General features: G+C 36.1%; 1 protein-coding gene across 3 annotated transcripts; it reads left to right on the top strand.

Annotated features, from left to right (window-relative positions):
• Nucleotides 1–493: 493 nt before the first annotated feature.
• Nucleotides 494–11328, top strand: LOC113762165 (EEF1A lysine methyltransferase 4-like). 3 transcript variants are annotated; one of them, XM_027305474.1, is made up of 8 exons: nucleotides 494–721; nucleotides 7233–7346; nucleotides 7463–7531; nucleotides 7649–7668; nucleotides 7766–7818; nucleotides 7920–7950; nucleotides 8043–8124; nucleotides 10781–11328. In XM_027305474.1, the coding sequence occupies exons 1-8, from the start codon at nucleotides 532–534 to the stop codon at nucleotides 10978–10980; spliced, it is 759 nt and encodes a 252-aa protein (XP_027161275.1). In that variant the 5' UTR covers nucleotides 494–531; the 3' UTR covers nucleotides 10981–11328. The 3 variants fall into 3 exon arrangements, with proteins under 3 accessions (XP_027161275.1, XP_027161274.1, XP_027161276.1); XM_027305473.1 differs by having other exon boundaries at nucleotides 7920–7971; XM_027305475.1 differs by lacking the exon at nucleotides 7920–7950 and having other exon boundaries at nucleotides 7766–7810.
• Nucleotides 11329–12261: the final 933 nt, after the last annotated feature.

Below are 12261 nucleotides of genomic sequence, written 5' to 3'. Positions count from 1 at the left end.
AAAAAATTTTTTTGTAAATGTGAAAAATATATGATGTGAATTAAAATGACTCAGGTGTGAGTTACAAAAAAGTGATTGTAACTTAATTAAAGTTGCTTGGGCTCAAGAGAGTGATATTTTCTATGAATTGAATTTAAACATGTTAAAATCCAACTCAAATATTCCAATTGACAACCTACTTTACTCTCCTATGTGGGAAGGAGGGATGACGGTAGTGAAAGCGTAAGATGTGAGAGACTTTGTGTGCAATTTCCTCATAAACACTTAACAGAACTTCCAAGAAGAGATTTATCAGAAAAAAAAAAAAACTGTCAAGAAGAGACAAAATAAAAAAATTAAAAGAAAAAACAAAAAGGTTAACCAGCCGTCCGTACCACGTTAGCGCCCACCGGATCATATCTAACCGGGCCACGCGTAGTCTGCACTCTTCACTTCTACTCCCACCACTCCACTCCAACCCCAATTACCCAGCCAACCTCCGCCCACCCCACCCCACCCCACTCCCTCCGCCGTCTTCCGCCGGACCGAAAGATGTACAGGGACGTTTCAGCTTGCAGTACATACAACTATGGCGACGCGCTTTACTGGGACGAGCGGTATATTCAAGAAGCGAATTGTGGTTCTTTTGATTGGTATCAACGTTACTCTGCACTTCGCCCTTTTGTCCGCAAGTATATTCCAACTTCCGCCCGCGTCCTCATGGTTGGGTGTGGCAACGCCCGTAAGGAATTTCTTCCCTTTGCTCTTCCTTTACTTTTTTTGGCTGTGGCAAATGCTTTTAATGTCGTTTCCTAGTTATTCGCTAAAATTACGAATTTTTTTATGATAACAGTGTTTTTTGAGCTTTTGCTGCTCTAAATTTCGTTGGTTTTGTTTATTTTGCTGTATTCTTATGACCCATTTCAAAGCTAGACATATGCATGCCTTCCTAATTCATTTCCTTTCTCAAACTTGAGGTGAAATTTAAATTTTTTTTGCTGATTATAGCTGTAGTTGTTGGACTTTTGCTCCTTATTTTTTATGGGTTTCATTGTGTTTCCTACACTGAGAACTGCATAGATTTGTGCCATGAAACAGTTCAATATTTAGTAGAGTTTTGTTTTTCAGTTCTTTGTTGGGTGTAATTTTTACTGTTGTAGTTGTGAGTTTTGTGCATTATGTTGATATATAGGAGTAAAGATGGTAAAGTTCAGTGAGCTGCGTGCTAGTGATGAAAAGAACGAGTCTTGGAATGAAAGAAGTTGAAAATCAAGGGTAAGGATGGGATTTTAGCTACATGATAGTAATATTGTTGATTAAGTCAGGGAAGCTCTGATGATTTTGCAGGTAGTTAGTTTCCTTTTTCTTTATTGCATGGGGAAAGAATTTCATCATTTGGCAACCTTTTCCTGTGGTGGCTCTCCTTTGTTTTCCCCTTATTGTTTCTGGGGTGGACTACCTTTACTTGGCTGCATGAGGTTTTGATACAATCCAAGAACAGGGCTTTAGGATAGAAACAATTCCAATTTTGCAATGAAAATGAATTTCAGCTGCAGAGATTGTATCTTTTTGAGATACTTCCTTAAAATTTTGATGTATTGGTTATTCTGCCCAAGTTTTCTGGGGCAAAGATTGCAGCTTTATTTTAAGGAATCCGATTTTGTGATTGTGTTCAATATCCAATGCCATGTATAGACAGGAAAAAGAATGCTTAGAAGTATCAAAAACATGAAGCCTAGAGGTTGTATTTTGAGCTATTGCCTTATGATTCTGTTGTGTTGGTACAATTGCTGTAGAAGCTAAGAATTTAGTTCTGCAGAAGTTGCCCCAGAAAGCTTAGAGGAATCCGATTTTGTGATTGTGTTCAATATCCAATGCCATGTATAGACAGGGAAAAGAATGCTTAGAAGTATCAGAAACATGAAGCCTAGAGGTTGTATTTTGAGCTATTGCCTTATGATTCTGTTGTGTTGGTACAATTGCTGTAGAAGCTAAAAATTTAGTTCTGCAGAAATTTTCTGGGCCAAAGACTGCAGCTTTACTCTGGGGAATCAAAATTTTAATATTCTGTCCCATGTTAGGCACTGTATAAAAACAAGGAAAAAGAAAATGATTAGAAGTGTTAGAAAGATGATGCAAAAATAGTGATACTTCAAGCCTAGAATTGGCAGTGTTGGCTCTCATCTTGAAGACAATGCCTTAACTTTAGAAATGAGGAACATAAACTTCAAAAACACAGTGGAAAAGATAGTCCTCAGAGATCAAACAAAACCTTGGCACGAAGTAGGGAACTAAAAAACTCCACAAACCATAGAAAATAGTGAAACAAATGCTTGAAAAGGAAATCATGCAAAAATGAAATAGAAAATTTAATAAACGAATGTTGGCTGACCTGACCTGGAATATAAACAGGATAATGGAAAGCTTTTTGGCAGTAGCTGATAGCAATAGAGGGAATGATGTCTAAGACACAATGGAAGTCCTAAGAACTGTGCAGTGAGATCATTGCAGTCCCAGAAGACTGGACAGAATGAACTTTTGATCAACGTGAACTCATGGTGCAAAGGTGAATAAGGTGACAAGGAACATAGAAAAAGTAGTTGAATATTTATTATCTTAATTTGGGGTCAGGTAGTTAAGATATAGTTTTGCTTTCCAAGGAGACTGGAAGGTAGACATCTTTGGTTGTGGGAACTGTAATTAGAAAATGATACGTTTGAGGATGAGTATTTCTGAGGAAAGGGATTTAACTGGGTTACAAATTGTCTAACTGAAAATGATCAAAGAAACTTCATCTAAGAAGAATACCTTTATTCTCTAGTAAATTGCTTCCAGGGAACTATTGTGGTGAAAGATGTATTTTAGATTATGGGAACTGGAAAGTTAGCAACCAACTGATAGTCCACTGAGGCCCTGTGCTTTTGTTAATACAATGGAAACATAAATTAAAGGTATGATGGAATTCTTCCTTGCAAGTTTAGTGATATGTCATGTTCCTAATGATGCTGTTTTAAGAGTTTCCAATCCTTAAAGCATTCTAGCTTTTATGATGCTGAGCTGTACATTGTGAAAGGTTTTAGTTTAAGAAGTTCATTGATTGGGATAGCATCTTAGTTGTGTAGATTAACCCATATTTGAAGTCAGCTGCTTATTGAAGTAGTCATGAGATGTAGACCTAGATTGACCGTTTGATTTGATAGGTTTCATCCTATTGCTTGTGGTATCCACACCAAAAAAGTTTCTGTTCAACAATAATAGGGAATTAGTATGTGTCTGAGCCGTATAGGTAGGGATGGTTATAAGTGGGCAATATGTTATGTACTTTCTTTGGACAAGTTCAATGCAAAAAAGTACTATTAGGATTTTTATCGGGAATAAATAAAAATATGGTATCAAACTGACATGTCTAAGCTGCTTCATGTCAACCAAACATGATATTCTAGATTTGTGGTTCTATATTTTCTAACTTGTTTGGTGATAGGGGTGGCTGCACTTCCATTTCAAACCAGCTTCCACACCGAATCTGGAACCATGACGTGAACCTTTCATGTTTTGGTTCCACCTCGTCAAAATGTGGAATTGAACTGGAGTCACAAAGCTGCAATCCTTGTCTATGCCCAGTTTTGCTACTTAAGAGACTCAAAATTAAGCCATTGCATTGAAAATGAATGACAGCAACTGTTATTATAGACGGTGCCATCTTTTTATTTTTTCAAAAGTTTTGAGCTAAATGCTGTAAAAATCTTGAGTTAAACCCTATAAAAACCTTATTAAAATTTTTGTTCTTCTTGTTAACATAATTTTTATATCTTGACTCCCTTGTCCTGAAACATCTGTTGGAATTTCAGTATCATCAGTGTTGAAGATGTTAATTGAGTCAAAAATGCGCGTAACTTCTTTTTCCTTGTAGTTCCTTGATTTAGAAGATGAACTACTGCCACCAAAATGTGCCATTTTGTAGGAAATAAACAAAAGTACATTGTAAATATTGTTGGGAATTTAAAGGTATTAAATAAATCATGCATGCAGTAATATGAGAATATATGAAATTCAACATCATCAATGTTGAAGATGTTGGTTGACTTGGTATGGCGTGTCATAATTTTTTTTTGGGAGAATTGTGAGCTTTATATAAACAAAATAAAAGAATTTTCTTTCTAACAGTCAACTTCCGCCTATGTTCTTCCTCTACAATTCTAATAAGATTGCCCCCCCCCCTGGGGGGGGGGGGTGATTTGACTCAAAAATAACTTTATCTACCTATTGAGATAACCAGCCATAAAGTCAGCAGCTTGATTACATTGGCGATATACAGAATACACATTCACCTCCCTAAAGGATGGGATTAAGTCCTTTATATCAGATATGCAACTGGAACCCTCCAAGGATAGCATCTTTTGCTATTTTAAGATATCTGCAGTAAGTTTTGAATCAGTGTGGACTTCAATATGTCTCCATCCATTGAGTTTGGCAATCACCAACTCTTTCTTGATAGCTTCCAGCTCATGGATTAATATTGAATCATCACATACCTTAAGATTTTGCCATTTTCATCTCTAAGAATGAAGCCTTCACCCCCTATTTCACCTCTAACTGAATCATCACAATTCAGACATTTTAGTCCAGATTTGGGAGTTTACCGTTTGCACCAATGTATGGTTGGATGAAAGAAAGCAGCTTGAAGTCCCCATCTCATAGCTAGGGATCTGTTGCTTGGATTGTCCTTAACAGTTTCTTCCACTCTTCTTATGGATTTGATCCAAAATAGTTTGAGCTAATGCTGTTGGTGGTCTACTTTCCTGCCGAAACAAGTGTATGTTCCTTTCTTGCCATATGAAATAGACAGCAGCACAAAGAGAGAGCTTGTGTAAGAGACCTTTTAGTTCTCCCCCTCTGATGTCTTCTTTAAATAAATTATGTAAGTAAAAGGAGAATGTAAAATAATAATAGTACTAGTGTTGGACTTTAAAGGAATAAAAGAAATTATGGGATTATAATGAGTGAATGGGTAATTAAGAGAATTAAAGGGTAGAAGAGGGAGAATAAATATGTGGTGTGGTGAGACCATGGGGGCTTTTATAGGGTTTAATTCAAAATTAAATAAATAAATAAAAGATAGCAAATGCTATTATAGCCATTGCTATCATTCCTTGCCTGCTGTTTGTTAATGCAATAAATTTGTCTTTCGCTTTGGATTGAAACTGCTAAGTTTTGAGTCGTTGCTGTAGCATTGACTGGGCCTGGGCAAGGGTAACAGCTTATATGGTTCGCTTGTCACTTGGAACTCCAGTTTCAAGATTAAGTACCAGAACCGGATCCTGTAGGCAAGGTTCCGGTTACAGGAACTGCAGGTGCGGTTCCCAGTTCAAAATAGAACCATGGCCATCCCTAATACAACACATGTTGCAATAGGTTCCACTGTAGACGGATTTAGCCTGTAAGCTAAGATTTCTGAATTATGATAGGTTTCCAGTCCAATTTGACAGAGTCAACTTGGGATGGTAAAAGTCAACCTGGCTTACTACAGTGATTAGCTGCATTTTAACAGTTGACAGGTTTGCTTAGCTATGTGTATTACTTAGTCATAACAATTCTTAACTTCCAAGTATACTGTAGCTAATCAGTTGTAAATTGTAATGGCATTGGGAAGAGAGGAATGATGGGAAGAATTTTTGCTTTGAGCTTAAGATAATGTGTCTGGCTTTGTTTAACAAATGGAAGCAAGCTTTCCTCTGCGTGTATTTTTTAAGGAAATCTTGGTGGGATTCCTTGATTTCTTTCTTCTCCCATTTTTTCCTCTTTTCCTGCTCCTTGCTTCCTTTTAAAACCCCTATTGGTGCCCCTTCCCATTTCTAACTCTCAAAACTTTCTTCTACATTCTCAAAAAGTTTACAGTAGAAATTCTAAAACTAATATTACCTGCAAAACCTTCTTGTTGCTGCATTAGTTGGACTGCTAAATTAGTTCCCCAACCCACTTCCACACCCCCCTCCCAAAAAGAAGGACTTCTAAGCTTCAGCATCAAAATTTTCAGAAATTGAGCATGGAGGTCTGGATTTGGATTTGATAACCTAGAAGCTGCAAATGATTATGATCAAAACAGCCGATATTGTTACTAGCCTATATCTGTACTGGAGAAGTATGGAGGAAAGTGAAAGATGTGGATCAAAATATGGTTCCTATCATTGTGGATCTTGCAGTTAATATTGTAGTTAACTGCTGGATTACTTACAAGCTGATTTTGTGAAATTGAGGATTTAATCGACATGTGATATGGGAAAAAGATATTATCAACATGTTTATTGGAGTCATCTGTGAAACAGAACCTGCCATAGTGTTGGGTACTTTGATCCAAGCTGGATTTTCCCATGCATCCAAGTGGAAAATTTGTCTACAAATCTATTTGGGAATCATTATGCCTTTGTTCAGTGACTGCAGATACTTTACAGAGTGCTCATAGCATGTAAATGCATAAAAATAGGGTGCAGTTTCGCTAAGCTTGGATTGCTCAGTGCTTCAGTGAAAATTGTGATTGACTTGGGGTTAGTCGAGCTTCCACTTGGAACTTAGTGATACATTGTGATTGGGGTTACTACTTGGTTTTGTTCAGCATTTATGACTTTTAGCCGAGATTATACATCACTGTGATTGATGTATGTTGTTATACAAATGTAGCATAAATTTTTGTACTGCATGTAGTATCTATTGACTTGCAGACTTATTCTTTAAGAAAAAATAAATGACTATCAAATTACATGTGAGTCTCAGATGTCCCAAGTCTAATTATTTTATTTTTAGTCCCTGCCTTCCCATATTCCTGTACTCAGCTTAGGATGTTTTATGCTTTTCAATAAGGTGCTATACCCATTTCTTATTGCTTCTTTAGTATTAGGCTATTTTCCAGCAATTCCACATCCCAAGTATTCTTCATAGCATTTAACTCATGTAAAGTTTTGCCAAAGCCGAGTTGTTGAAGCTGTAGTTACCATTATATTTATTTCATCTATTTTCTTCAAAATACACAATTTCAAATGCATAAGTTTGTGATGGTGTCCAATAATGGCCAAACCAAAGAATCGAGCGTTAAAATCACAATTTGAGTTGTCAAATTCAGGCTCCTTATTTGGGTATCTTATTTTATGAGTTTGATGGTTATCTTTCTTCGTAATTCATGTTTGTACTTGTTCCATAATGTAGATGTTGACTTGTCAATGGTAATTAAAATGCTGACCATAAAAGAACTTGTTTTGCAGTTATGTCAGAGGATATGGTGAAGGATGGCTATGAAGATATAATGAACATCGACATATCATCAGTGGCTATTGACATGATGAGAAGGAAATATGAACAGGTTCCGCAAATGAAATGTATCCAGGCTAAGGAATAGTTTATTATACTGTTGCTGAGTTTTATCATTTATACTTTTTCTACTTGATTGAAAGAACGTATCTAGCCAGTAAAATTTCCTTATGAAACTCTATAGACATGAAAATGGATGTTAGGGACATGAGCTTTTTTCCCGATGACTCATTCCATAGTGTGATTGATAAAGGTAAGATGTCCATAGTAAGCGGTGAAGTTTTAATACTTCTTGAAGATTGAGTTACAGAATGTTAATTCTCTGATATATCTCTCAATTTGGCATTTCTGGTCTTGCTGATCCACATAGGAACTCTGGATTCATTAATGGTAAGTTATGTTTCTACTTTTCCCCTTGGCATCTGCTTAGTCCTCGTTAGTCTTGGGGTTGTCTAACTTTAAATTGTTTAATGCTTGCATTTCATAGTGTGGGAACAATGCTCCAATCAGTGCTGTTAATATGCTGGGGGAGGTGAGCAGGTTGTTGGATTTGTTTATTTTTTGAAGTATTTGTACCTCCTTGATGTGATTTTCAGTTCTCATTCTTCTGACCTAAGTGTATTGATTTTTCTCTGTTTCAGGCTTCTTAAACCCGGAGGAGTCTATCTGTTGGTAATGTTAACCCTAATGTCTGTAGGTTTTCTTCTTCTGAATCATAAATTAGACGTAAACTTGTGGAGTTTGTAATTACTTGCCAATTGCAGATTACTTATGGTGACCCTACTGTAAGAATTCCTCATCTAAATCGATCAGTGTACAGTTGGAAGATAGAACTATACATTATACGTAAGTGGATTTTTCCTTGATATGAAAACCTGTTTATTCTCTTTTACTTTTATGTTCTAGTCTACTTATATGTCATAGTTTGAGTATTTATGGGACAATAGTATTTTAATGTTCGCTATATCTTCATGTGAACTTTGACTCCAACATACCTCAAGGGATATTGGGACATACTGATCTTTGATTACTACTCCTGGTATGCATTGAATTTAGAAGCTGCATGGGATGCATTCAGATTCATTTTCCTAGAGTGACATGCTGAGATTGTTTTTTAAAGCTAAAAATGGTGACCGTGTTAATCTCTCAAGAAAATGAATTTGAAATTATGTTTGGATAACAAATTTGCTTTTCCATGTCCCTTCCAACACATTTGGATATCAATCTAGTTAATAGTTGTCTGTCGCTAATTAATTTTCTAATTCAGTATGGCTAAACAGTGTGATAGTATATTGTGAGATTTCTTTATGACAAATCATGGACGTGGGGTGTCGATAAAAAATAGGTGAACAAGCAGTGGTAGCATTTTCTTATTCTTATTTACTTACACTTTAGTCACATAATCAATTTGTTAATCATTATTCCATCTCATTAATGTTGAGGAACGGCATGCCTATTCCTGTTATTGTGATATATGTTCTATTGCCATTACAGTTTAGGGAAGACAAATTATCCGGGTAGCTGCTAAACTTTCCGAATAGTCGAGTTTTGGCCACTCAACTATTAATAATATGTTTTTACCCATTGAATTATCAAAAGTGTAAATTTTGGACTATTCCATCTGATTTCACTGTTAAATCTACCAGATCGAGCTATTAATGGTATGTCTCGTGAATCATGCGGACCTTTAGATTTGGTGGAGTTAACGGTGGAACAAGATGAAATAGCCTAAAATTTACACTTTTGATAGTTCAGTGGGTAAAAACATACAATTAATAGTTGAGTGGTGAAATTTTAACTATTCAAGAAGTTCAGTGGCTATGCGGATGGTTTGCTCTTTAGGAAATCAACTTTAACTCTGTCATTGTTACTACATATACATGTATTTTACGGCTTACATCTCTGGTACATATACATGTAGTTTACGGCTTGCATCTCTGGTCAAATGGCCAAAGCACCCAGGATGACTAGGAATGTGGAATTTTTTTGTTTGCTGGATACTATTCTCCAGTTAGTCAACCTGTTATTCTCTTTATTTCTTGCAGCATGACCATTCATACTAAAGTATACCCTGTCCCTTAGACACAGTCCTCCAACCAGATTTAGAAAGCCCCACTAGGAGCTGATCTAAAGAAAAGATTGCCGTAAGTTGATGAAAATTTAAATAGTAAGAATTAAATTAAGATCATGATGCTAGAAAACTTAAAAGTACCTCAGTAAAAGTTTCTAACAAGGGTGGAATTTGCACAGAACAGTCTCTAGGCTATAAAGCATGTTTTCTGATTTCTGTACTTCACTATGTGGCTATGTGTTCTTTTGACCACTATTGCCATCAGAGATTTGTTCATTATGCTTGATGCCTGTGGTCTTGTTATTGGGTTGCGTGTGGCTTGGAAGAGGAAAGATGGGATAGGAAAAGTAACAACTGCTGGTTTATTATGTGGGCTTGGATAGAAAAAGTCAGGAGGAGTAGTTTGTGACTGTTATTTGACCTTGCAATAGAAACCACAATGGGAAAGTCAGAAAATAAACAAGGACATGTTGGTTCAGGGAAAGAAAGACTGTATAGTCGAGTGCCAAGATGAAAAATAGGACTGCCAGTACCACAAGACTTGATGAGCCATTATATGGTCAAATTTGGTGATGTTGACAGTGCAGCTTTTTTAGTGGAGCAGCAATATTTGCTTTTTGCCTGCAGGCTTGCTTCTTCGTTTTTACCATGAGAGAGAGAGAGAGAGAATCTTTTGGAGTATGTAGTGATCACAATGGGGACGGGGCTGTTTATGCCATCTTAGTTCATGTTCTTCTCTAATTTAAAAATGAAAAAAAAAAGAGAATGTTCTGAGACTCTTTTATGACAAGAAATGGAAAGGTGTTTAATGGGATCAAATGTACTTGAAGTGGTAATGTGCCAGAGACTTTATTTCGAGGGGTCTAATATAATTTGTTCAATTAATCTTTGCTTGGGTTGAAAATTGTTCTTTCGGTTTTATTTCTGATACTCTTTATTGGCCATCTTGGTGTGAAATTGACATTTGCTTGCCAGTATGACAGCATCAAGTATATTGATGAATGTGGAATGCCTGGTTGTTTTTTTGTAATTTGTCTCTTGATGAAAATTCATTAGAGCTATATTCTTGAATAAGTTGAGATTTATACTTGTATGACTTTGAAACAAGGTGGACAGCAAACTATCAAACATTAGGAACTGCATTGTGAAACTTCTTGAGCAAAATGTTGCTTCCTTTTCTATATTTGAGGAGAAAAAACAGTAGTCCATTCTAATTTACTTGCAAAACAGATGAAGGGAACCTATTGTTTTCCAAATCACAAATTTCGCCTCTTGATTGTTTTGTCCTCCTAAAATACTGGATGTAAAACTCAAAATGAATATGCTTTTGACAATTTTGTGACCTTTGTGACGTTTTACTTGGGGAAGCCTATTGTTTGTTGTCAGGAGATTTATATGAATTAGTCATGTTAAATGTTCTTCATTTTGCAGCTAGACCTGGATTTCAAAAGCCAGCCGATTCCGCCTCTTCAGCAAAATCATTCTTGGAACCTGTTCCTATCACTGAAAAGGGACAACTTCCTGCAGATTATGTTTTAGAAGATCCAGATTCTCATTTTATATACATTTGTAAAAAGACTGGCGAACCAATTGATTTAAGCAACAAGTCTCCCTATTCTTTGTCACTATAGGGTGAACTTGGAGCTTAGGATGTTATTCATCTCTAAGCTCTGAGGTTGGCTGTAGTTTCATTGTGATTATAGAAGCTTGTAAAACTTTCAGCTAGCTACCAGCTCCCTCCTCATAGGGGCATTCCTGTGATGGAATAGTCCTGCATTCTGGGTTGAGGAGGTTATTCTGTTTGGGATAATTTTTCTAGCAGTGATGTAGAATGGGGTAAAAAATTAATAATTGATCCCTCACTAGAAATTACTAGCTGGGATATTCTTGCCTCTCAGGGCCCTTGTTCTGTACTTGAAAACAAGGATATTCTTTTCCACAGTAAAACGTAATAAAGTTTTTCCTTCCTTTTTTCTTCAGGGCAAATAGCAAGCAGCAAGTAGCAAGGTTAAAACCCTGCCTCCAATGCGGAATTAGGGCTCGGCCCAAATTTGGGGAAATCCCTCTTATAAGAATTGCATTGAAAAAACGACACAGATATATAAAGCTTTTTTTATCTCCACCAAAACTGAGAATAAAAAATGCACGAGCAGTTATAACATGATTAAGCAGTTTTATGAGTTTATTTGTCATTAATATATATTTAACATGATTAAGTTTTAGACGTGGGAAAATTGAATTTTTTATGTTAAATTTTAATCGTTCACAATGAAAATGAGCCATTTTATTCTTTAAGAGATTTAAATGCTCATTTTTTATTTGTGGTCATCTTTCCGGTCAAATTTTAATCTACCATTTTGAAACTAGCAAATGATTACTGATAACTCACTTAATCTACCATCTTCGGTCAAATTTTGGTAGGAGAAAGTCACGAACAATCACTGGCACCTTACTTAATCTATCTTTTCTTCAGTTTTGCTCTATTCAAACTCTAATTTAACAAACTGACCTATGCACCCTTTACCTTTGCGCCATTTCCCTCCTTCACTCCCAATCTTTCTCGACCATTCCCACTTACACCACCACCACCACCGAATAGAGAGCACCGTTCCCAATCCTCCCCTACCATCACCAAATAGACAGCACCATCACCAAATAGACAGCATTGATGTTTGGTTGTAGACAATGTTTTCAATAATGGGTTAAACTTATTATTTGTTTTATTTTATATAATTTGGATAATACTAAAATAAAAAAAATTAGTGCAAATCGATATAATCATCCCATTTTTACTGTTTTGACTGCATCAACTAGTTTTTGACTGGTTCAATTAACTTTTTAGGTTTAATATAGAGTCTGACTCCACACCATATGACTACTCAATGGTTCAACTAGTTGAACTAATTGGTCCA

This window comes from Coffea eugenioides, chromosome 2 (genome assembly GCF_003713205.1).
Source record: "Coffea eugenioides isolate CCC68of chromosome 2, Ceug_1.0, whole genome shotgun sequence".
In the NCBI taxonomy this organism is placed as follows: domain Eukaryota; kingdom Viridiplantae; phylum Streptophyta; class Magnoliopsida; order Gentianales; family Rubiaceae; genus Coffea; species Coffea eugenioides.
Note: the sequence above shows the minus strand (reverse complement) of the source record. Positions and strands in the feature narration are given on the sequence as shown.